The sequence below is a fragment of the Salmo salar genome, chromosome 13 (genome assembly GCF_965601325.2).
Source record: "Salmo salar chromosome 13, fSalSal1, whole genome shotgun sequence".
Classification (NCBI taxonomy): Eukaryota; Metazoa; Chordata; class Actinopteri; order Salmoniformes; family Salmonidae; genus Salmo; species Salmo salar.
Window position 1 is genome coordinate 108,831,541 of NC_138303.1, and position 26,360 is coordinate 108,857,900.

Consider the following 26,360-nt stretch of genomic DNA (forward strand, 5'->3'; position numbering starts at 1 on the left):
TTAGATGGAGTTCCCATGCTGCTCGGCACCCTAACCCTCTCTGTCTGTGCCGTTAGATGGAGTTCCCATGCTGCTCGGCACCCTAACCCTCTCTGTCTGTGCCGTTAGATGAAGTTCCCATGCTGCTCGGCACCCTAACCCTCTCTGTCTGTGCCGTTAGATGAAGTTCCCATGCTGCTCGGCTCCCTAACCCTCTCTGTCTGTGCCGTTAGATGAAGTTCCCATGCTGCTCGGCACCCTAACCCTCTCTGTCTGTGCCGTTAGATGAAGTTCCCATGCTGCTCGGCACCCTAACCCTCTCTGTCTGTGCCGTTAGATGAAGTTCCCATGCTGCTCGGCACCCTAACCCTCTCTGTCTGTGCCATTAGATGAAGTTCCCATGCTGCTCAGCACCCTAACCCTCTCTGTCTGTGCTATTGGATGAAGTTCCCATGATGCTCGGCACCCTAACCCTAGTCCGCTGGTATTCCTGTCACTATTGTCATTGTGTAAGGCCGACACTCAATGTTGTTTTGGGTGACCCCCAACTATTGACCATGTATTTGTGAAGAGGTTATTGGCAAGTGTACGCTTGATATGAAACTACTCTCACTTGCAAATAGTGACTCTAATGGTGCTTCACATCAGCCACTGTTGGGGCATGATAATACCAAGACTAGTCTGCACTTCAATACTGATAATACCAAGACTAGTCTGCTCTCTCTCTGTCTCTGTCTCTGTCTGTCTCGCTCTCTCTCTCGCTCTCTCGCTCTCTCGCTCTCTCGCTCTCAGTTCAAGAGAGAACATGTCAGGAAACAGCCTGGTTTTACCCATAGTGCTGTGGGGCCGTTCGGCGCCCACTCACTGCATCTTCAGCCTGCCGGTCATGGATGACCTCACAACCATCATTACTGGCTGCCATGACGGACAGATCTGCATCTGGGACATGACCCCTGACCTCGAGGTAATATCATGACCCCTGACCTTGCTCCTACTGAACACAATCCATATCAGTTGTACTTTACTCGTAGGTACCTTACCACTCATTGTCATTCTGAAGTAGTAGTAATTAGTAATTACAGTATTACTATAAGAGAAACATCATGTAAAGTGTTGGTGGTGTGACCCCCTGTCTTCTGATTTAATGTTGTTACTGTAGTAATTAAACAGTGTTACTAATACATTTACATGTTAGTCCTTTCACAGAAGCTTTTATTACATTTTAGGGTTAAGTGCCTTTCTCAAGGGCACGTCGACTGATGTTTCACCTTGTTGGCTCAGGGATTCGAACCAGCGACCTTTTCGGTTACTGTCTCAACTTTCTTAACCTCTAGACTATCTGTCATTACCTACTACACAGGTATAAGTGGTGTTCCTTAGTGACTCTGTGTCTGGTGCTGTTCACAGATCACTTCCAGGGCCATGTTGTTCATCCACACCGCCTCCATCACCTGCCTGTCTAAAGCCCCTGCAGTGACAAGCAGTACATCGTCAGCGCATCGGAAAGTGGGTGAGGACTGAGGGCAGCAGGCCTACACCGCAGTGAGGGCAGCAGGCCTACACCGCAGTGAGGGCAGCAGGCCTACACCGCAGTGAGGGCAGCAGGCCTACACCGCAGTGAGGGCAGCAGGCCTACACCGCAGTGAGGGCAGCAGGCCTACACCGCAGTGAGGGCAGCAGGCCTACACCGCAGTGAGGGCAGCAGGCCTACACCGCAGTGAGGGCAGCAGGCCTACACCGCAGTGAGGGCAGCAGGCCTACACCGCAGTGAGGAGTGAGGGCAGCAGGCCTACACAGCAGTGAGGAGTGAGGACAGCAGGCCTATACCGCAGTGAGGAGTGAGGGCAGCAGCCCTACACCGCAGTGAGGAGTGAGGGCAGCAGCCCTACACCGCAGTGAGGAGTGAGGGCAGCAGGCCTACACCGCAGTGAGGAGTGAGGGCAGCAGGCCTACACCGCAGTGAGGAGTGAGGGCAGCAGGCCTACACCGCAGTGAGGAGTGAGGGCAGCAGCCCTACACCGCAGTGAGGAGTGAGGACCGCAGGCCTACACCGCAGTGAGGAGTGAGGGCAGCAGGCCTACACCGCAATGAGGGCAGCAGGCCTACACCGCAGTGAGGGCAGCAGGCCTACACCGCAGTGAGGAGTGAGGGCAGCAGGCCTACACCGCAGTGAGGAGTGAGGGCGGCAGGCCTACACCGCAGTGAGGAGTGAGGGCGGCAGGCCTACACCGCAGTGAGGAGTGAGGACGGCAGGCCTACACCGCAGTGAGGACGGCAGGCCTACACCGCAGTGAGGGCGGCAGGCCTACACCGCAGTGAGGGCGGCAGGCCTACACCGCAGTGAGGGCAGCAGGCCTACACCGCAGTGAGGGCAGCAGGCCTACACCGCAGTGAGGGCAGCAGGCCTACACCGCAGTGAGGGCAGCAGGCCTACACCGCAGTGAGGGCAGCAGGCCTACACCGCAGTGAGGGCAGCAGGCCTACACCGCAGTGAGGAGTGAGGGCAGCAGGCCTACACCGCAGTGAGGAATGAGGGCAGCAGGCCTACACCGCAGTGAGGAGTCAGGGCAGCAGGCCTACACCGCAGTGAGGAGTGAGGGCAGCAGTCCTACACCGCAGTGAGGAGTGAGGGCAGCAGTCCTACACCGCAGTGAGGAGTGAGGGCAGCAGGCCTACACCGCAGTGAGGAGTGAGGGCAGCAGGCCTACACCGCAGTGAGGAGTGAGGGCAGCAGGCCTACACCGCAGTGAGGAGTGAGGGCAGCAGGCCTACACCGCAGTGAGGAGTGAGGGCAGCAGGCCTACACAGCAGTGAGGGCAGCAGGCCTACACCGCAGTGAGGAGTGAGGACAGCAGGCCTACACCGCAGTGAGGAGTGAGGGCAGCAGGCCTACACCGCAGTGAGGAGTGAGGACAGCAGGCCTACACCGCAGTGAGGAGTGAGGACAGCAGGCCTACACCGCAGTGAGGAGTGAGGGCAGCAGGCCTATACCGCAGTGAGGAGTGAGGGCAGCAGCCTACACCGCAGTGAGGGCAGCAGGCCTACACCGCAGTGAGGAGTGAGGGCAGCAGGCCTACACAGCAGTGAGGAGTGAGGACCGCAGGCCTACACCACACATAATCATATTGTGTGTGTGTCATCATAATATGTGCGTGTGTCATCATAATGTGTGTGTGTGTCATCATAATGTGTGTGTGTGTCATCATAATGTGTGTGTGTGTCATCATAATGTGTGTGTGTCATCATAACGTGTGTGTGTCATCATAATGTGTGTGTGTGTCATCAAATGTGTGTGTGTGTGTCATCGTGTGTGTGTGTGTGTGTCATCGTGTGTGTGTGTGTGTCATCGTGTGTGTGTGTGTGTCATCGTGTGGGGTGGTGTGTGTGTGTCATCGTGTGTGTCATCGTGTGTGTGTGTGTTCATCATATTGTGTGTGTGTGTGTTCATCATATTGTGTGTGTGTGTGTTCATCATATTGTGTGTATGTGTGTGTCATCATATTGTGTGTATGTGTGTGTCATCATATTGTGTGCATGTGTCATCATAATGTGTGCGTGTGTCATCATAATGTGTGCGTGTGTCATCATAATGTGTGCGTGTGTCATCAGAATGTGTGTGTGTGTGTGTGTGTCATCGTGTGTGTGTGTCATCGTGTGTGTGTGTGTCATCGTGTGTGTGTGTCATCGTGTGTGTGTGTGTGTCATCGTGTGTGTGTGTGTGTCATCGTGTGTGTGTGTGTCATCGTGTGTGTGTCATTGTGTGTGTGTTCATCGTGTGTGTGTCATTGTGTGTGTGTGTGTTCATCATATTGTGTGTATGTGTGTGTCATCATATTGTGTGTATGTGTGTGTCATCATATTGTGTGTATGTGTGTGTCATCATAATGTGTTTGTGTGTGTCATCATAATGTGTGTGTGTGTGTGTCATCATAATGTGTGTGTGTGTGTCATCATAATGTGTGTGTGTGTGTCATCGTAATGTGTGTGTGTGTGTGTCTGTCATAGTGTGTGGGTGTCATCATAATGTGTGTGATCATAATGTGTGTGTGTGTGTGTGTTTGTCATAATGTGTGTGTGTGTGTGTGATCATAATGTTTGTGTGTGTGTGATCATAATGTTTGTGTGTGTGTGTCTGTGTGTGTGTGTGTGTGTGTGTGTGTGTGTGTGTGTGTGTGTGTGTGTGTGTGTGTGTGTGTGTGTGTGTGTGTGATCATAATGTGTGTGTGATCATAATGTGTCTGTCATAGTGTGTGTGTGTGTGTGATCATAATGTTTGTGTGATATATTTTCAGAGGACAGAGTGGTAGCAGTATCAGTCACCGGGATACTGAAGGTGTGGATCATCACACAGGATGTCAGCAGGATGCAGGTAGAGTGGGACTGAGTTACATCAGACACTACTGGATGTTGTTGTTATCATGCTGTTAGCTACCACACAATACTCATATTAACCAGGATGCAGGTAGAGTGGGACTGAGTTACATCAGACACTACTGGATGTTGTTGTTATCATGCTGTTAGCTACCACACAATACTCATATTAACCAGGATTTGTTCCAGATAATATCACGAGTATTGGGACTAATTAGAGTAACTGGGACACACTCAGGGGAACCAATTGTAAGGGATAAGGAGGATGGAAATGAATAATCAAGTTCAGTCACCTCTAAGTGTGTGTTTCTCTTCCTGTCCTGAGTCTAAGCCCATCTACTGTGGGGGCTGTCAGAGCATCTCCTTCTGCAACTGCAACACAGCTCTCTGCTGGGGGTCTAATCCAAGTACAGAAGGGTAAGATGAAAGATCCCATGCTCCTTGGGTCTCCCTTACTGCCCAGGTTGGAATACCCATTCACTGTGATCTGTATACCTAGTACCCTCAGTAGACCTAGTAGACCTAGTAGACCTAGTACCCCTAGTAGACCTAGTGCCCCTAGTAGACCTAGTACCCCTAGTAGACCTAGTACCCCTAGTAGACCTAGTACCCCTAGTAGACCTAGTAGACCTAGTAGACCTAGTAGACCTAGTACCCCTAGTAGACCTAGTGCCCCTAGTAGACCTAGTACCCCTAGTAGACCTAGTGCCCCTAGTAGACCTAGTAGACCTAGTGCCCCTAGTAGACCTAGTAGACCTAGTACCCCTAGTAGACCTAGTAGACCTAGTGCCCCTAGTAGACCTAGTACCCTTAGTAGACCTAGTGCCCCTAGTACCCCTAGTAGACCTAGTACCCCTAGTAGACCTAGTGCCCCTAGTAGACCTAGTACCCCTAGTAGACCTAGTAGACCTAGTACCCCTAGTAGACCTAGTAGACCTAGTGCCCCTAGTAGACCTAGTACCCCTAGTAGACCTAGTGCCCCTAGTACCCCTAGTAGACCTAGTACCCCTAGTAGACCTAGTGCCCCTAGTAGACCTAGTGCCCCTAGTAGACCTAGTGCCCCTAGTAGACCTAGTAGACCTAGTGCCCCTAGTAGACCTAGTAGACCTAGTACCCCTAGTAGACCTAGTAGACCTAGTGCCCCTAGTAGACCTAGTGCCCCTAGTAGACCTAGTACCCCTAGTAGACCTAGTACCCCTAGTAGACCTAGTGCCCCTAGTAGACCTAGTAGACCTAGTAGACCTAGTACCCCTAGTACCCCTAGTAGACCTAGTACCCCTAGTAGACCTAGTAGACCCTAGTAGACCTAGTACCCCTAGTAGACCTAGTAGACCTAGTAGACCTAGTACCCCTAGTAGACCTAGTGCCCCTAGTAGACCTAGTAGACCTAGTGCCCCTAGTAGACCTAGTAGACCTAGTACCCCTAGTAGACCTAGTACCCCTAGTAGACCTAGTGCCCCTAGTAGAGCTAGTAGACCTGGTACCCCTAGTAGACCAAGTACCCCTAGTAGACCAAGTACCCCTAGTAGACCTAGTAGACCTAGTGCCCCTAGTAGACCTAGTACCCCTAGTAGACCTAGTACCCCTAGTAGACCTAGTGCCCCTAGTAGACCTAGTAGACCTAGTGCCCCTAGTAGACCTAGTACCCCTAGTACCCCTAGTAGACCTAGTACCCCTAGTAGACCTAGTGCCCCTAGTAGACCTAGTGCCCCTAGTAGACCTAGTAGACCTAGTACCCCTAGTACCCCTAGTAGACCTAGTGCCCCTAGTAGACCTAGTAGACCTAGTGCCCCTAGTAGACCTAGTACCCCTAGTACCCCTAGTAGACCTAGTACCCCTAGTAGACCTAGTGCCCCTAGTAGACCTAGTGCCCCTAGTAGACCTAGTACCCCTAGTAGACCTAGTACCCCTAGTACCCCTAGTAGACCTAGTACCCCTAGTACCCCTAGTAAACCTAGTGCCCCTAGTAGACCTAGTGCCCCTAGTAGACCTAGTACCCCTAGTAGACCTAGTGCCCCTAGTAGACCTAGTAGACCTAGTGCCCCTAGTAGACCTAGTAGACCTAGTGCCCCTAGTAGACCTAGTAGAGCTAGTAGACCTGGTACCCCAGTAGTTTATGTGTCGGGGGGCTAGGGTCAGTCTGTTACATCTGGAGTATTTCTCTTGTCTTATCCGGTGTCCTGTGTGTATTTAAATATGCTCTCTCTAATTCTCTCTTTCTCTCTTTCTGTCTTTCTCTCGGAGGACCTGAGCCCTAGGACCATGCCTCAGGACTACCTGGTATGATGACTCCTTGCTGTCCCCAGTCCACCTGGCCGTGCTGCTGCTCCAGTTTCAACTGTTCTGCCTGCGGCTATGGAACCCTGACCTGTTCACCGGACGTGCTTGTTGCACCCTCGACAACTACTATGATTATTATTATTTGACCATGCTGGTCATTTATGAACATTTTAACATTTTAACATTTTGACCATGTTCTGCTATAATATCCACCCTGCACAGCCAGAAGAGGACTGGCCACCCCTCATAGCCTGGTTCCTCTCTAGGTTTCTTCCTAGGTTTTTGGCCTTTCTAGGGAGTTTTTCCTAGCCACCGTGCTTCTTTCACATGCTTTGCTTGCTGTTTGGGGTTTTAGGCTGGGTTTCTGTACAGCACTTTGAGAATATCAGCTGATGTACGAAGGGCTATATAAAAATAAATTTGATTTGAAATTTGATTTAGACCAAGTACCCCTAGTAGACCAAGTACCCCTAGTAGACCTAGTAGACCTAGTGCCCCTAGTAGACCTAGTACCCCTAGTACCCCTAGTAGACCTAGTACCCCTAGTAGACCTAGTGCCCCTAGTAGACCTAGTGCCCCTAGTAGACCTAGTACCCCTAGTAGACCTAGTACCCCTAGTAGACCTAGTACCCCTAGTACCCCTAGTAAACCTAGTGCCCCTAGTAGACCTAGTGCCCCTAGTAGACCTAGTAGACCTAGTACCCCTAGTAGACCTAGTGCCCCTAGTAGACCTAGTAGACCTAGTACCCCTAGTAGACCCAGTACCCTTAGTAGACCTAGTAGACCTAGTACCCCTAGTAGACCTAGTAGACCTAGTACCCCTAGTAGACCTAGTACCCTTAGTAGACCTAGTACCCCTAGTAGACCTAGTAGACCTAGTACCCCTAGTACCCCTAGTAGACCTAGTAGACCTAGTACCCCTAGTAGACCTAGTACCCCTAGTAGACCTAGTACCCCTAGTAGACCTAGTAGACCTAGTAGACCTAGTAGACCTAGTACCCCTAGTAGACCTAGTGCCCCTAGTACCCCTAGTACCCCTAGTAGACCTAGTAGACCTAGTAGACCTAGTACCCCTAGTAGACCTAGTACCCCTAGTACCCCTAGTAGACCTAGTAGACCTAGTAGACCTAGTACCCCTAGTAGACCTAGTGCCCCTAGTACCCCTAGTAGACCTAGTAGACCTAGTGCCCCTAGTAGACCTAGTGCCCCTAGTAGACCTAGTGCCCCTAGTAGAACTAGTACCCCTAGTAGAACTAGTAGACCTAGTAGACCTAGTGCCCCTAGTAGAACTAGTATACCTAGTAGACCTAGTGTCCCTAGTAGACCTAGTAGACCTAGTGCCCCTAGTAGACCTAGTGCCATCGATTATCATCAACTGGCATGGGATGCTAATATGACCAGGATTATCATCAACTAGCATGGGATGCTAATATGACTAGGATTATCGTCAAATAGCACGGGCTGCTAATGTGACTAGGATTATCATCAACTAGCATGGGTTGGTAATATGACCAGGATTATCATGAACTAGCATGGGATGTTTATATGACTAGGATTATCATCAACTAGCATGGGATGCTAATATGACTAGGATTATCATCAACTAGCATGGGATGCTAATATGACTAGGATTATCATCAACTAGCATGGGCTGCTAATATGACTAGGATTATCATCAACTAGCATGGGTTGCTAATAAGACCAGGATTATCATGAACTAGCATGGGATGTTTATATGACTGGGATTATCATCAACTAGCATGGGATGTTTATATGACTGGGATTATCATCAACTAGCATGGGATGTTTATATGACTGGGATTGTCATCATCTAGCATGGGTTGCTAATATGACTAGGATTATCATCAACTAGCATGGGTTGCTAATATGACTAGGCTTATCATCAACTAGCATGGGTTGGTAATATGATTAGGATTATCATCAACTAGCATGGGTTGCTAATATGACTAGGCTTATCATCAACTAGCATGGGTTGGTAATATGATTAGGATTAACATCAACTAGCATGGGTTGCTAATAAGACTAGGATTATTATCAACTAGTAATATGATTAGGATTGTGCCTTTAGCTACTGGCTAATGAAAGAAAGTTGGTATGAATACCAATAGAACAGGAGAGAAATAGTCTACTGGTTTCTATGTCATGGACGTAATTCCCTCCACGTTTGTATGGTCGGATTTTTACTTTGAAGCAAGGTAAGACATGCCTAATAATATGAAGTAAAACGTTCAGTTTTCAAACAATTAATTATATGTTTTCAAAACACATACTGCCCTACAGCTGTTTAGAAGTAATAAAATACTTTTTGAAACAACAAAATGCTGTCCACCCCATTTTAATAGAACATGCTCTCAATAGATAGAATGAGAGCCACTGCCAGTATCAGCTTATTTAACTAGGTAAATCAAGAACAAATTCTTATTTTCAATAACGGCCTAGGAACAGTGGGTTAACTGCCTTTTTCAGGGGCAGAATGACAGAGTTTTACCTTGTCAGCTCTGGGATTTTATCTTGCAACCTTTCGGTTATTAGTCCAAAGCTCTAACCACTAGGCTACCTGCCTCCCAGTCCTCTAACTAGATACCAAAGTGTCTTATGTTCTTAGTCAATGTTCTCTTTCTATCTTATATTGTATGTTCTGTTTGCCTGGGTGTCAATCTGTTTATGCTTTCTCGCCAAACGTGACAATGTTTGGCGTGGCAATGTGTGACAAGGACATGGCAAGATGGCACAAACAGATGTGGGACCCATCAGGCTAGTGTGTTCTGTATTTTATTTAGGAGGTGTGTAGTTTTCTGTGTATAGATTTGATTAATGTGCTGTCTGTACCTTCTCAGTTTGTTGTTATTGTTCATATTCTTTTCTTACCCTCGCCACACTGCCTCACCCCTGATCCGAGGGCGTGTGCTCCTCCAGATTGAGGAGTCTGGTGAGGGGGTAGACATGGTGGTGCTGTGCCACCCTGCCAGCGAAGTAGACATGGAGCTCTACACACCAGAGCTGCTATTCCACCAGCCAAAAGAGGCACCAGTAAGCTCAGTGCTGCAGCGTACAGATGGAGAGAGGCACACACTGGCTCTGTCCAGCAGGGGGAGCCATTAGCTCTGTTACAGATTCACTGCATGCACTCAGGTTCACAGAAGAAGCATACAGACCAGGATGGCAAGATGTGATAGTATATTGTTGTGGCACGGGGCAATTACACAACATTTAGTGCCCCATGCATAGTACGCTGGTGATTTGATCAATATCATATTTGATGTTGATGAATTTCACACTATAAATCGGTATCCTAAAATGTTACTAATATAGTCTTGCAGATGTCTTGTTGATGAAGACTGATAACTGATCTGCAATACATTGATCTGAATTCTGATTGACTCCAATGCTTTAATTTATGTATTTTATTAGCCAATCGAAATAAAATCTCCTAAACCCCGTTTGGTCAGCTGAACAGTTATTGGTTGCCTGCCCCTGTGATGTGTGCACCTCTACGATGCTGTTTTTCTGATTGGTCAGTTTCCTCATCTCACTCTGGCTCACCTGGTTCCATGCTCCTCCCACTAACATCTCCAAACCATCAATCTCCCCTCATGTAGATCTTCATGCTACTTTTTCACTGAAAATCAGATCAAGACACAGATAAGGACATCTGATACAGTTAGCCTGTTTAGCATCTGATACATTCATAACAGGTAGCCTGTTTAGCATCTGATACATTCATAACAGTTAGCCTGTTTAGCATCTGATACATTCATAACAGGTAGCCTGTTTAGCATCTGATACATTCATAACAGTTAGCCTGTTTAGCATCTGATACATTCATAACAGGTAGCCTGTTTAGCATCTGATACATTCATAACAGGTAGCCTGTTTAGCATCTGATACATTCATAACAGGTAGCCTGTTTAGCATCTGATACATTCATAACAGGTAGCCTGTTTAGCATCTGATACATTCATAACAGGTAGCCTGTTTAGCATCTGATACATTCATAACAGTTAGCCTGTTTAGCATCTGATACATTCATAACAGGTAGCCTGTTTAGCATCTGATACATTCATAACAGGTAGCCTGTTTAGCATCTGATACATTCATAACAGGTAGCCTGTTTAGCATCTGATACATTCATAACAGGTAGCCTGTTTAGCATCTGATACATTCATAACAGTTAGCCTGTTTAGCATCTGATACATTCATAACAGCTAGCCTGTTTAGCATCTGATACATTCATAAGCCGTTCTTAGTGCTGTTCTTGTGTGGCTTCTTCCCTTTCTATTCTCTAGCCTATTCCTTCTCCAACAAAACACTCCAGTGCCTTTGTCTTAAACCTTTTAGGATTGTGTTTTTAGGATTGTGTTGAACAAAACATTTTTATATGAATTAATAGATCATGTCAATCTTTGCAAGTTTTTTTGCTAATGTGTGCATGCTAGACTGTTGGTACTTTGCATTGACCCTGTGGCTGTCTGTTCAGGATGCTCAGAAACTCTCAACTGACCTCTGAACTATGACCCATACTATTAGAACTCATAGACATACATATGGCCAGAGATGAAGAGACGAAGCGAGAGGGTTTACTCCGCCCAAAATACAGTGCATTTGGAAAGTATTCAGACCCCCTTGACTTTTTCCACATTTTGTTACGTTACAGCCTTATTGTAAAATGGATTAAATATTTTTTTTATATTTTTTTCCCCCTCATAAATCTACACACAATACCCCATAATGACAGAGTGACCATTGTGTTCTTGTTCACCTCTCTGACGAAGGCCCTTCTCCCCTGATTGCTCAGTTTGGCTAGGTGGCAAACGTCTTCCATTTAAGAATGATGGAGGCCACTGTGTTCTTGGGGACCTTCGATGTTGCAGAAATGTTTTGGTACCCTTCCCCAGATCTGTGCCTTGGAGCTCTACGGACAATTCCTTCAACCTCATGACTTGGTTTTTGCTCTGACATGCACTGTCATCTGTGGGACCTTATATAGACAGGTGTGTGCCTTTCCAAATCATGTCCAATCCATTGAATTTACCACAGGTGGACTCCAATCAAGTTGTAGAAACATCTCAAGGATTATCAATGGAAACAGGATGCACCTGAGCTAAATTTAGAGTCTCATAGCAAAGGGTCTGAATACTTAACTAAATAAGGTATTTCAGTTGTATTTTTAAAAAAAAATTCTATACATTTGCAGAAATGTCTAAAACCTGTTTTCGCTTCGTTATTATGGGGTATTGTGTGTAGATTGATGAGAAAATCAATTTTAGAATAAGGCTGTAATGTAACAAAATGTGTAAAAAATGGAAGGGGTCTGAATACTTTCCGAATGCACAGTATGTCCACGTTGAGTAGATAATACGTACGACCCTGCCTCACACAGGAAGCGGCGCAGGTCCTAATCCAGGCACTTGTCATCTTCCGTCTGGATTACTGCAACTCGCTGTTGGCTGGGCTCCCTGCCTGTGCCATTAAACCGCTACAACTCATCCAGAACGCTGCAGCCCGTCTGGTGTTCAACCTTCCCAAGTTCTCTCACGTCACCCTGCTCCTCCGCTCTCTCCACTGGCTTCCAGTTGAAGCTCGCATCCGCTACAAGACCATGGTGATTGCCTACGGAGCTGTGAAGGGAACGGCACCTCCATACCTTCAGGCTCTGATCAGGCCCTACACCCAAACAAGGGCACTGCGTTCATCCACCTCTGGCCTGCTGGCCCCCCTACCTCTGAGGAAGCACAGTTCCCGCTCAGCCCAGTCAAAACTGTTCGCTGCTCTGGCACCCCAATGGTGGAACAAGCTCCCTCACGACGCCAGGACAGCGGAGTCAATCACCACCTTCCGGAGACACCTGAAACCCCACCTCTTTAAGGAATACCTAGGATAGGATAAAGTAATCCTTCTAACCCCCCCCCCCCCCCCTTAAAAGATTTAGATGCACTATTGTAAAGTGGTTGTTCCACTGGATATCATAAGGTGAATGCACCAATTTGTAAGTCGCTCTGGATAAGAGCGTCTGCTAAATGACTTAAATGTAAATGTAAATAATGAATTATTAAGGAAGTAAGGACTTTTTGTATCGGGGGCAATGAATGTCGAATTTAGTCAGGACAAAAATAATTTTCTATTTTGATACGAGAGGCTTATTGGGTCTAATTGAAGTTTTGTAATGTTTAGGTTGTTACGAGTGTACTGATATAAGTAGGACACATGACATCCCGACAACTTTGAGAAAAAACACCATCAGAGATGTCCCTGTTGAAATTCGAGATGTATCCACCAATCCGCAGAGAGGAATAGGCATGAGCTTGACAGCCCACCGTTCCTCTGACGTGGACAATAAATCCCATTGTTAGGGTGGAGACACAAGCTTCTCATCATTTTATCTAGTATCTCTGATATGTTTGTGTCCCAAATGGCACTCTATTCCCCAGTGGTGTAAAGTACTTAAGTTAGTTTTGGGGGGTATCTGTACATTATTTATATTTTTGACTACTTTCCTAAATAAAATGATGTACTTTTTACTCCGTACATTTTCCCTGAAACCCAAAAGTACTCATTACATTTTGAATGTTTAGCAGGACAGGAAAATGGTCCCATTCACGCACTTATCAAAATAACTTCCCTGGTCATGCCTACTGCCTCTGATCTGGCGGACTCACTAAACACACATGCTTCGTTTGTAAATGATGTCTCAGTGTTGTAGTGTGCTCCTGGCTATCCATAAATTTAAAACAAGAAAATGGTGTCGTCTGGTTTACTTTAATATAAGCAATTTAAAATGATTTATATTTTTACTTTTGATACTTCAGTATATTTTAAATCAAATACTTTTAGACTTTTACTCAAGTACTATTTTACTGAGTGACATTCACTTTTACTTGAGTAATTTTCTATAAAAGTATCTTTACTTTTACTCAAGTATGACAATTAGGTACTTTTGCCACCACTGCTATTCCCTACATGATCCCTGGTAAAAAAGTAGTGCACTATATAGGAAATAAGGAGCCATTGGGATGCTGCCATATTCACGCTATGAGGACCTGAGGTGCTGCTCCACTCTGCTGCTTCTCTATGTCTCTGTCTCTGTCTCTCTCTGTCTCTTTCTCTCTGTCTCTTTCTCTTTCTCTCTCTGTTTCTCCCTCTCTCTCTTATTAACTCCCATATATACCATCAATATTACATCTTATAAGCCTGTTATAATCCCTTTTTATAATAAGCCTCACGTAAACGGTAGTGAACTTCTGATGGACCCTAGTTGATTGATATTTAGGCAGTGAATAAAAAAAAAAAGTGATTTTTGTTACTCATAAAAACAATAGGGCCTTCATTTAACCGTCATCTCAGCTTCCCAGTGTTAATTTCTCTAGGAAGGAACACAATTATAGCAGAGTAAATCGGTCAAATAAAAGATCAAAGGTACAGTCCCAAGAGGCACCCTATTCCCTACGTAGTGCACTACTTTAGATCAGAGCCCTATGGAACCCTATTCCCTATATATAGTGCACTACTTTAGACCAGAGCCCAATGGGTAGTGCACTACATAGAGAAGAGGGTGCCGTTTGGGACTCGTATGGAGTCCTACCAGTGAAAGGTCAGTTAGTGGAGGACCATTAACAACATGAATAACTATCGATGTTCAGTCCTGCTAGATTTGTTAGGTAGGCAAACAAAAAACAGTCTTCCAAGTTGAGACCTCTCTTATCTTTTTTTACATGGCACCAGGTTTCTCTTCAACAATTTAGCATCTTGTCTAGCTAGCTGGTTTGTATCCAGATGATTCAGTGCCTTGCTGTCCAGAGAGCTGAGTTAGGGGATATTTTAGTATGGGAGGGGGGGTCAATTCATGTGTTGTACTGTAGGTAACCCTGTTGGTAGTTGAGTAAGCAGTCTGTTCTTCCAGCTTGGCATCCTCTTAATATCACAGTGATGTTTTATAGTGCTAAACGTTAACAGCACATCCCAATGCTCCCATGGCATGAGATCATGTCCCCCTGCAAGCCCGGCTTCCCCTTCTTATACAGAGCAGAATAGAATATTCTGGAGTTTTTAGGTCCACGGTACAACAAGACTACAGTATGCTGTCCTGCGTTTAATCCCATCATTATTAACCTTTAACATAATCCCTGTATCATTACGACGAGACCATTTACACTTTGGTATCGTCATACTGCACAAATGATGGAATTGGCATGGATATATGCCAGCATATGTTGGTCCTGTATATATATTCTACATGACTTTGTCAAAGACTGAGTGACGGCCTGAGATAATGCCATAGATATGGAACTGAACACAGAGATAATGCCATAGATATGGAACTGAACACAGTGATAATGCCATAGATATGGAACTGAACACAGAGATAATGCCATAGATATGGAACTGAACACAGAGATAATGCCATAGATATGGAACTGAACACAGAGATAATGCCATAGATATGGAACTGAACACAGTGATAATGCCATAGATATGGAACTGAACACAGAGATAATGCTATAGATATGGAACTGAACACAGAGATAATGCCATAGATATGGTACTGAACACAGAGATAATGCCATAGATATGGAACTGAACAAAGAGATAATACCGTAGATATGGAACTGAACACAGAGATAATGCCATAGATATGGAACTGAACAAAGAGATAATACCATAGAAATAATGGGTGGACTCTGGCAGCCATTGTTAGTGGAGGAGCAAACTAGGAAGTCAAATCAGGAAGTGTAGCCATCAATATGTGCTGTGATTTGTTGATTCAACTCAACTGACATTACAAGAACTCCCTTCCATTGCATGAGCCACATCAGTTAACATCATTTGAATGAACATTCTACATTACCATGGAAATTATTCAATCGCAATCTCAGGCAGCCATTGCGAGTGTACAAGGCGAGTTGCCATGGTTAGAGGTTCCAAGCCCGTTCTATTCATTCTGTTTCTATGGATAATACCAGTGTTCATTGTTCTAATGTTCTACGTTCTGTGTTCTAGTTGCTCATATGTCCCTCGGTGACATGGTTCTTCTAGAGCCGTCGGGAGCCCTTCCACAAGCTGCTGGTCCAGGGAGATTCAGCAGGACGCCTCACCCTCTGGAGCATCCCAGACACCTCGCCCCTGCGGTCTCTCTCCACTGCAGCAGGTACCATTTAGTCCACTAGGTGGCACAAGAGCCCCACATCTGTACGGATACTGTGGGTGAGAATTGGAAGGCTTTTATGCCATTGGCTGGCTAAAAACCAGTCAAATCATCCCTCCCAGTGTAGGGAATGTGTAGTCCATTATTTCCCAATGTTTTTGTTATGATATCTGCGGCCTAAAATGCTTGATTTTTTCCAGCGGCTTTATTGACATTTTGCGATGAAATGTGATTAAAAAAAAATCAATTTAAAATGTATATAAAGTAATAAAAAGTAATGTGGTCAGTTCTAGTACGATTGTACGCAAAATACATTTCTAAGACTGTGTTTAGACAGGCATTGATTCACTAATTGTTCTTAATTTTGTCCAGCAGTTCAAACCAAAAAGACTCATGATTCTTGAGCGATGAAAAAAGTGGCTGTTCCGATGTATTTATTTTTGACATGCTGTAACGATCGTCGTGCAGGAAGGAAGAAGTGGACCAAGGCGCAGCTGGGAGCGAACTCATGTTATTTATTACAGACTGAAATAACACGGTCAAAACAGAGAATAAACGTATCGCTACTGCTCCAACAAAAAGAGACAACAACCCACAAACATCGTGGGGGGAAAAGGAACTTAAATATGATTCCCCAATCAGAGGCAACTAGTGACAGCTGTCTCTGATTGGGAATCGACAGAACCCAACATAGAAATACGCCCCAAAGCAAGGCTATACCAAAAACATAGAAAATAAACTATAGAAATGCCACACCCTGACCAAAATAGAAGAGTTCACCTGGTCAGGGCGTGACACATGCCTTGCTGATTGGAAGTGACTTCCTCTTGTGTTCCAGCACAAAGTTACACGGAGTACAAAACAATTTGCTCCCACCTTCATGTAAAACATTGGAAATGGGTTTTTGCAGTCTTTAACGGTGGTTTCTGTTGACGAATAAGATGCCTTCCTGTTTATTGTTCTGTCAGTCGTCATCATCGACTTCACACGCTGACAGGGGGAAAACGTTTCACATGTGGTTCTATTGGGCTGTTTCCTTCAGTAACAGTGGTCAAAATTGCCAACACTCTTTTGATTGGACCCTTTTGAGATAAAAGTGCGGGTAATGGTCAAAATCGCGAGCTGTCGCATAATATGCATGGCTTGGTTGATTTAATTTTTTTGCGTTTGAGTTATGTGATCGTGGATTCCTGGAGGGACTGAGTGTCACATTCCTCATGATTCCTCTTCATGCCATTTCTCTGGTCTAAGCCGGGTTAGTCAGATGGGTCTGTTTGGTTCTGTATATAGATAATACTGTGTTCTCTACTTCCCTGTCCCTCCAGAGCTCCAGCTGTCCTCCACCATCTCCCTCCAGGAGGCCTTTGATAAGCTGGTTCCTCTGTCGGCGGGCATCATAGACCAGCTGAGTGTGACGCCCGGGTCGGGGGGGGGCCCATCAAGGTGACGGCCAGCGTAAACATCCCCTCCCAGGGCAGGCTGGTGTGTGGCAGAGAGGACGGAATCATCATCCTGGTCCCCGCCACACAGACCGCCATCGTACAGCTTCTGCAGGAAGAACACATGCTGCGTGGAGGTGAGGGGGTTAGTGGAGAGGAGTGTGGGGGTGTACATGCTGCGTGGAGGTGAGGGGGTTAGTGGAGAGGAGTGTGGGGGTGTACATGCTGCGTGGAGGTGAGGGGGTTAGTGGAGAGGAGTGTGGGGGTGTACATGCTGCGTGGAGGTGAGGGGGTTAGTGGAGAGGAGTGTGGGGGTGTACATGCTGCGTGGAGGTGAGGGGGTTAGTGGAGAGGAGTGTGGGGTGTACATGCTGCGTGGAGGTGAGGGGGTTAGTGGAGAGGAGTGTGGGGGTGTACATGCTGCGTGGAGGTGAGGGGGTTAGTGGAGAGGAGTGTGGGGGTGTACATGCTGCGTGGAGGTGAGGGGGTTAGTGGAGAGGAGTGTGGGGGTGTACATGCTGCGTGGAGGTGAGGGGGTTAGTGGAGAGGAGTGTGGGGGTGTACATGCTGCGTAGAGGTGAGGGGGTTAGTGGAGAGGAGTCTGGGGGTGTACATGCTGCGTAGAGGTGAGGGGGTTAGTGGAGAGGAGTCTGGGGGTGTACATGCTGCGTGTGTCTGTGGTACCTGGCTCTTACCAAACTACATTTAATTGAATGCCCTGATTGTGTCTCTGGATAAGAGCATCTGCTAAATGACTAAAATGTCTCCTCTCTCTGCAGGCTCACCGGGTTAGTGAATGTGTTACTATCTCCTCTCTCTATAGGCTGGCCCCCTCACCGTACCCTGAGGGTTAGTGACTGTGTTACTATCTCCTCTCTCTATAGGCTGGCCCCCTCACCGTACCCTGAGGGTTAGTGACTGTGTTACTATCTCCTCTCTCTATAGGCTGGCCCCCTCACCGTACCCTGAGGGTTAGTGACTGTGTTACTATCTCCTCTCTCTATAGGCTGGCCCCCTCACCGTACCCTGAGGGTTAGTGACTGTGTTACTATCTCCTCTCTCTATAGGCTGGCCCCCTCACCGTACCCTGAGGGTTAGTGACTGTGTTACTATCTCTCTCTATAGGCTGGCCCCCTCACCGTACCCTGAGGGTTAGTGACTGTGTTACTATCTCCTCTCTCTATAGGCTGGCCCCCTCACCGTACCCTGAGGGTTAGTGACTGTGTTACTATCTCCTCTCTCTATAGGCTGGCCCCCTCACCGTACCCTGAGGGTTAGTGACTGTGTTACTATCTCCTCTCTCTATAGGCTGGCCCCCTCACCGTACCCTGAGGGTTAGTGACTGTGTTACTATCTCCTCTCTCTATAGGCTGGCCCCCTCACCGTACCCTGAGGGTTAGTGACTGTGTTACTATCTCCTCTCTCTATAGGCTGGCCCCCTCACCGTACCCTGAGGGTTAGTGACTGTGTTACTATCTCCTCTCTCTATAGGCTGGCCCCCTCACCGTACCCTGAGGGTTACTGACTGTGTTACTATCTCCTCTCTCTATAGGCTGGCCCCCTCACCGTACCCTGAGGGTTAGTGACTGTGTTACTATCTCTCTCTATAGGCTGGCCCCCTCACCGCACCCTGAGGGTTAGTGACTGTGTTACTATCTCCTCTCTCTATAGGCTGGCCCCCTCACCGTACCCTGAGGGTTAGTGACTGTGTTACTATCTCCTCTCTCTATAGGCTGGCCCCCTCACCGCACCCAGAGGGTTAGTGACTGTGTTACTATCTCCTCTCTCTATAGGCTGGCCCCCTCACCGTACCCTGAGGGTTAGTGACTGTGTTACTATCTCTCTCTATAGGCTGGCCCCCTCACCGTACCCTGAGGGTTAGTGACTGTGTTACTATCTCCTCTCTCTATAGGCTGGCCCCCTCACCGTACCCTGAGGGTTAGTGACTGTGTTACTATCTCCTCTCTCTATAGGCTGGCCCCCTCACCGTACCCTGAGGGTTAGTGACTGTGTTACTATCTCTCTCTATAGGCTGGCCCCCTCACCGCACCCTGAGGGTTAGTGACTGTGTTACTATCTCCTCTCTCTATAGGCTGGCCCCCTCACCGTACCCTGAGGGTTAGTGACTGTGTTACTATCTCCTCTCTCTATAGGCTGGCCCCCTCACCATACCCTGAGGGTTAGTGACTGTGTTACTATCTCCTCTCTCTATAGGCTGGCCCCCTCACCGTACCCTGAGGGTTAGTGACTGTGTTACTATCTCCTCTCTCTATAGGCTGGCCCCCTCACCGCACCCTGAGGGTTAGTGACTGTGTTACTATCTCTCTCTCTATAGGCTGGCCCCCTCACCGTACCCTGAGGGTTAGTGACTGTGTTACTATCTCCTCTCTCTATAGGCTGGCCCCCTCACCGTACCCTGAGGGTTAGTGACTGTGTTACTATCTCCTCTCTCTATAGGCTGGCCCCCTCACCGTACCCTGAGGGTTAGTGACTGTGTTACTATCTCTCTCTCTATAGGCTGGCCCCCTCACCGTACCCTGAGGGTTAGTGACTGTGTTACTATCTCCTCTCTCTATAGGCTGGCCCCCTCACCGTACCCTGCGGGGTCACCGTAACAAAGTGACGTGCCTGCTGCACCCCCACCAGGTGTCTCCTCGCTACGACCAGCGCTCCCTGGTCTCCGGCGGTGTGGACTTCAGCGTCATCGTCTGGGACGTCTTCACTGGAGAGATGAAACACATCTTTTGTGTCCACGGAGGAGAGATCACACAGATCCTGGTCCCCACCTGAGAACAGCTGCGTGAGTCGAGCTTCACAGATATATACACAATTGAATCAAAGTGAATTGAGTCCTTTTGAATCTTCTCCCCAGCCCTCATTCTTATATGAGTGCAATTGTGTAGGTGGGACTATAGGAAAACCCCAGGAAGAGTAGCTGCTGCCAAGGCAACAGATAATGGGGATCCATAATAAATACGAAAAAATACACCTTTTATTTTATGAGTGCAATTTTGTAGGTGGGACTGGAATGAGAAGTGGACTAATGCAAATATGCAAACCCTTTGAAAATACTGTAGTGGATTTCATCGCGGCTGTCCATCAGCGGAGAGAGGAGAGGCCTCCTTCGTCATTGATTCTAGTTCTGCCCTCTGATCTCGCACAGTGTGCTGCATCCCTGCTACTTCCTGTCGCACACAGCCTCATCTCTTCCTCCCTCGGCAGCCATGCCTCCTCTGCTCTCCTGGTGTGTGTGTGTGTGTGTGTGATTGACAGGTACCATACTGATGTCCATTACATGTGAGTGGTCCACCCTGTAAGTAAGAGTGTCTGTTCTGAGAGAGAATTACCTCCGGGGATCTTAATGACCTGTTTAGTTATGCGGGAGCTTTATAGCATGTCGATCCGCCTACTTAAGGAGCCAGGCCATTTAATTGATATGTGTGAGAGGGAGAGTGGAGCAGGAGATGGGTTAGCTCCAAGGCTGGCGGGGGGGGGGGGGGAGGATCCATAATATCGGTTGTACTGCGTACACTGTAGTGAAGAGGGCACGGCAGCGCCTCTTCCCCCTCAGGAGGCTGAAAATATTGAGAATCCAAAAGGACCATGCTAAATAAGTTCTACAGCTGCACCATCGAGAGCATCTTGACTAGCTGCGTCACCGCTTGGTATGACAAATGCACCACCCTTGACCGCAAAGCGATACACAGGGTGGTGCGGAAAGCTCAGTACATCACTGGGGTCGAGCTCCCTGCCACCCGGGACTTCTATATCGGGCGATTTCAGAGGAAGGGAGGAAAAAAATTGCGAAATTATAAATAAATATATTTTTATATAGTCTACATTATTACCCTATACGTCACATTGGATTGCACCTTTTTGTATCAGGAATAAAGAAACGGTCACAAGTTATACTTCCCATTGTGTTTGATTTATCATGGCTTTAACAACATTGTAACATCTGCAGTCTTTAAAACAGAGATAATAATATAACTCTTGAATCTCAGGTCTAGAACCTATGCAAGTGCCTAGGACAATGTGGTCATGTACTGTTTTTACTTAATGTTTCTTTGTTTTGCTCGCTCGCCTCACTTTTCTGGAGGGAAAATCTGTTGAACAGTGAATCATTTTTTTTCTGGCCTTATTGTGTGTGTTATTTTACTCCAGTTGTATTCGGTGCATGTGAAATAACATTTGATTTACTCCCGCCTCCTCCTGATTGGATATTAAAGAAAGACTTCCTCTAGAGCTGAATTGAGAGCATTGTTAAACTCTCCCTGTATTTGACTCGTCCGTCTAGCCTAGACCCCTGGTGTGTACAGTAACACTGGCCTGAGTAAGCTTGTTTCTAACCCTAGTCCTGGTACAGTAACACTGGCCTGAGTAAGCTTGTTTCTAACCCTAGTCCTGGTACAGTAACTAACACTGGCCTGAGTAAGCTTGTTTCTAACCCTAGTCCTGGTACAGTAACACTGGCCTGAGTAAGCTTGTTTCTAACCCTAGTCCTGGTACAGTAACACTGGCCTGTGGTGTGGAGTGGATCGTTAATTGCCCTGCAGCAGCAGCAGGTGTGATGACAGTGATGAAGAGTGATGATTCCTATACCTCCCTCATGGTCAAGGTTTCCTGTACCTCTCTCATGGTCAAGGTTTCCTGTACCTCTCTCATGGTCAAGGTTTCCTGTACCTCTCTCATGGTCAAGGTTTCCTGTACTCTGCTTTCAGTTCCACCACACATCCTCCTGTACCACCTCCCTCCCTCCCGGTCTCCCTCCCTCCATCTCTCCCTCCCGGTCTCCCTCCATCTCTCCCTCCCTCCCAGTCTCCCTCCATCTCTCTCTCCCTCCCTCCCAGTCTCCCTCCATCTCTCTCTCCCTCCCTCCCAGTCTCCCTCCATCTCTCCCTCCCTCCCTCCCTCCCTCCCTCCCGGTCTCCCTCCATCTCTCCCTCCCTCCCTCCCTCTCTCCCTCCCTTCCCCCCAGTCTCCCTCCGTCCATCTCTCCCTCCCTCTCTCCCTCCCGGTCTCCCTCCATCTCTCCCTCCCTCCCTCTCTCCCTCCCTTCCTCCCGGTCTCCCTCCATCCATCTCTCCCTCCCTCTTTCCCTCCCTCCCAGTCTCCCTCCATCTCTCCCTCCCGGTCTCCCTCCATCTCTCCCTCCCTCCCAGTCTCCCTCCATCTCTCCCTCCCTCCCAGTCTCCCTCCATCCCGGTCTCCCTCCATCTCTCCCTCCCTCTCTCCCTCCCTCCCTCCCGGTCTCCCTCCATCTCTCCCTCCCTCTCTCCCTCCCTTCCTCCCGGTCTCCCTCTCTCCCCTCTTGTCTACCTGACAGACAAATGGGATTATTGTATTTATTTTTGGGGCAATATTTTCTGTCCTTGTACCATGCCTCTTGTACCAGAGTGTGTGTTACTGTTTGTGTGTGTGTACTTTAATAAGTCCCAGACAGATTGTGTAGTGTTTTTGACATGCTGTGCTGAGTCTCTGTCGGTAGAAAGCGCTCAAGGATGTTGCTCCTAAAGCTGGCAGCAGATCCATCTCTCTTCCTGTCTGAGTTATGTCTGTGACAGCAGCGGCGGCTGGTGATTTACTCTCAGAAGGGCCTGGGCAGCCTCCTCATCAGACCAACATTATTAAAGAACGAATGCCCCTCCAAAAACAACTTCTCGTTTTGGCATCGATATGAGTCAGAAACATTTTTTTTTTATTGTCAAAATTTACTACAAAGTGTAAATAGATCCAAAACGTAGGTTTACAAGATGATAGGGGGGAAATTATGTCACGGAATGAAGGTCACCGTAAGTTTTCCTTGGGTTGGGTTTATTTCAAACCTGCCCACAGCTGGCAGTACCCAAGTAATCATCCCTCCTGCCCACAGCTGGCAGTACCCAAGTAATCATCCCTCCTGCCCACAGCTGGCAGTACCCAAGTAATCATCCCTCCTGCCCACAGCTGGCAGTACCCAAGTAATCATCCCTCCTGCCCACAGCTGGCAGTACCCAAGTAATCATCCCTCCTGCCCACAGCTGGCAGTACCCAAGTAATCATCCCTCCTGCCCACAGCTAGCAGTACCCAAGTAATCATCCCTCCTGCCCACAGCTGGCAGTACCCAAGTAATCATCCCTCCTGCCCACAGCTGGCAGTGCCCAAGTAATCATCCCTCCTGCCCACAGCTGGCAGTGCCCAAGTAATCATCCCTCCTACCCACAGCTGGCAGTGCCCAAGTAATCATCCCTCCTACCCACAGCTGGCAGTGCCCAAGTAATCATCCCTCCTGCCCACAGCTGGCAGTGCCCAAGTAATCATCCCTCCTACCCACAGCTGGCAGTGCCCAAGTAATCATCAAAACTGCCCACAGCTGGCAGTGCCCAAGTAATCATCAAAACTGCCCACAGCTGGCAGTGCCCAAGTAATCATCAAAACTGCCCACAGCTGGCAGTGCCCAAGTAATCATCAAACCTGCTCAATCATCAAACCTGATCAATTTGGTTTAACATTCCAGCATGGCCCTTGTAATGCCAGGTTAGTGGGTTCAATTCCCGGGACCACCCATAAAGCCCCAATGAGGCTAGTTACGGACCATCAGTAAATTACACAATGTAGATGTGACTATTTTTAAATGTCAACAGCTCCAAATTTCATTGACTTAAAAAAAAAAACTAGAATTTGTAGAAATTCCTATACAAATATTGAACACATCTAATGAGACAACTAAAAGATGTGCAACTTCAACATATTGTTCCATTTCCATTTGTGTAATTTGACAATCCCTAAATATCCTCAGAGAATCCAATGTCAAACTAACTTTGCCACAGTTGTACACCAGTCAGCTGATGCTAATTGGCGAAAGAAGTTGGCTGGCACTAGCTTAACCTAGGCGACTTCAATACGGAAAATTATGCCACATCAGGAAGTTCAGCCCCCCTTTAGCATCTGCCTCGAAAAACACTAGGGTTAATTTCATTGTTGTGACCAAGGAGATATTTGTATTCCATTCTATTGTCATCAACAGTATTGAGGGGTCTGTCAGTGTTTGACCTACCATTCACACATACACATAAGATACGCACTCTACACACACGTACACACGGATGTTGTATTGTAGATATGTGGTAGTAAAGTGTCATGAAATGTAATGTCATGTAATATTTTAAATTGTACAGTGCGTTCGGGAAAGTATTCAGACCCCTTGACTTTTTCCGCATTTTGTTACGTTACAGCCTTATTCTAAACTTCATTAAATTATCATTTTTCCTCATCAATCTACACACAATACCCCGTCATTTGCAAATGTATTAAAAATAGAAAGTATTCAGAACCTTTGTATTCAGAACCTTTGTGATGAGACTTGAAATTTGAGATCAGGTGCAACCAACATCCATGATGTTTCTACAAGTTGATTGGACATGATTTGGAAAGGCACACACCTGTCTATATAAGGTCCCACAGTTGACAGTGCATGTCAGAGCAAAAACCAAGTCATGAGGTTGAAGGAATTGTCCGATTGTGTCAAGTCACAGATCTGGGGAAAGGTAGCAAAACAATTCTGCAGCATTGAAGCATCCTCAAGAACATAGTGACCTCCATCATTCTTAAGTGGAAGAAGTTTGGAACCACCAAGACTCTACCTAGAGCTGGCCACCCGGCCAAACTGAGCAATCGGGGGAGAAGGGCCTTGGTCAGGGAGGTGAACAAGAACCCGATGGTCACTCTGACAGAGCTCCAGAGTTCCTCTGTGGAGATGGGAGAACCTTCCAGAAGGACAAACATCTCTGCAGCACTGCACCAATCAGACCTTTATGATAGAGTGGTCAGACGGAAGCCACTCCTCAGTAAAAGGCACATGACAGCCCACTTGGAGTTTGCCAAAAGGCACCTAAAGGACTCTCAGACCATGAGAAACAAGATTATCTGGTCTGATGAAACCAAGATTGAAATCTTTGGCCTGAATACCAAGCGTCACGTCTGGAGGAAACCTGGCACAATCCCTTCAGTGAAGCATGGCAGCATCATTCTGTGGGGATGTTTTTCAGCGGCAGGGACTGAGAGACTAGTCAGGATCAAGGGAAAGATGAACGGAGAAAAGTACAGAGCAATCCTTGATGAAAACCTGCTCCAGAGCGCTGGGGCGAAGGTTCACCTTCCAACAGGATGACGACCCAAAGCACACAGCCAAAACAACGCAGGAGTGACTTTGGGACAAGTTGAGTGGCCCAGCCTGACCTTGGACTTGAACCCATTCGAACATCTCTGGAGATACCTGAAGATAGCTGCTCAGCGACGCTCCCCATCCAACCTGACAGAGCTTGAGAGGATCTGCAGAGAAAAATGGGAGAAACTACCAAAATACAGGTGTGCCAAGCTTGTAGCGTCATACCCAAGAAGACTCAAGGCTGTAATCGCTGCCGAAGGTGCTTCAACACCTTTGGCAGCGATTACAGCGATGTACACAGCCAATCTGTAAATAGCCCACCCAACTACCTACCTCATCCCCATATTTGTTTTTGTTTTTCTGCTCTTTTGCACACCAGTATTTCTACTTGCACATCCTCATCTGCACATCTATCACTCCAGTGTTAATTGCTAAATTGTAATTGCTTCGCCATTATGGCCTATTTTTTGCCTTATCTCCTTACTTCATTTGTTATTGACTGTACGTTTGTTTATCCCATGTGTAAACTCTGTGTTGTTGTTTTTGTCGCACTGCTTTCCTTTAGATTGGTTCTGGTCATCAATTTTTAACTACTCATTCTGCTCAAGTTCCCGGTAAGGCTGATAAAAAAAAAACACCATCTCAAGAGAAGGAAACCTACAAAATAATAGCAAGAACTCCCTCTGCAGTTTAGAAAATGCTGTCATAATGCTGTGCTGATAAACATTTACAATACATGCAGTTGTAAATGTTATCAACTGGCCTACCTGGTGAAATAAAAATGCAAAAGGTACTAAGTAAAGGGTCTGAATACTTATGTAAATGTGATATTTAAGTTGGGTTTTTTGTTGCTAAAATTTCAAAAACCTGCTTTTGCTTTATCATTATGGGGTATTGTGTGTAGATTAATGAAGAAAAAAACGATTTAATCAATTTGAGAATAAAGTTGTAACGTAACAAAATGTTGATAAAGTCAAGGGCTCT

The 26,360-nt window shown here is 47.0% G+C and overlaps 1 protein-coding gene across 1 annotated transcript in view; it reads left to right on the forward strand.

The window, feature by feature from the left end:
• Positions 1-775: 775 nt before the first annotated feature.
• The window catches only part of LOC106568530 (WD repeat-containing protein 7), a 116,048-nt gene continuing 90,463 nt past the window's right edge, over positions 776-26,360 (forward strand). The window contains 10 exon segments of the mRNA XM_082959762.1: positions 776-943; positions 1,387-1,444; positions 1,447-1,485; positions 4,272-4,348; positions 9,568-9,681; positions 15,646-15,793; positions 17,116-17,216; positions 17,219-17,366; positions 19,808-20,007; positions 25,481-25,501. Of these exon segments, the coding sequence (XP_082815888.1) occupies positions 785-943; positions 1,387-1,444; positions 1,447-1,485; positions 4,272-4,348; positions 9,568-9,681; positions 15,646-15,793; positions 17,116-17,216; positions 17,219-17,366; positions 19,808-20,007; positions 25,481-25,501 (1,065 nt within the window). The 5' untranslated portion in view covers positions 776-784.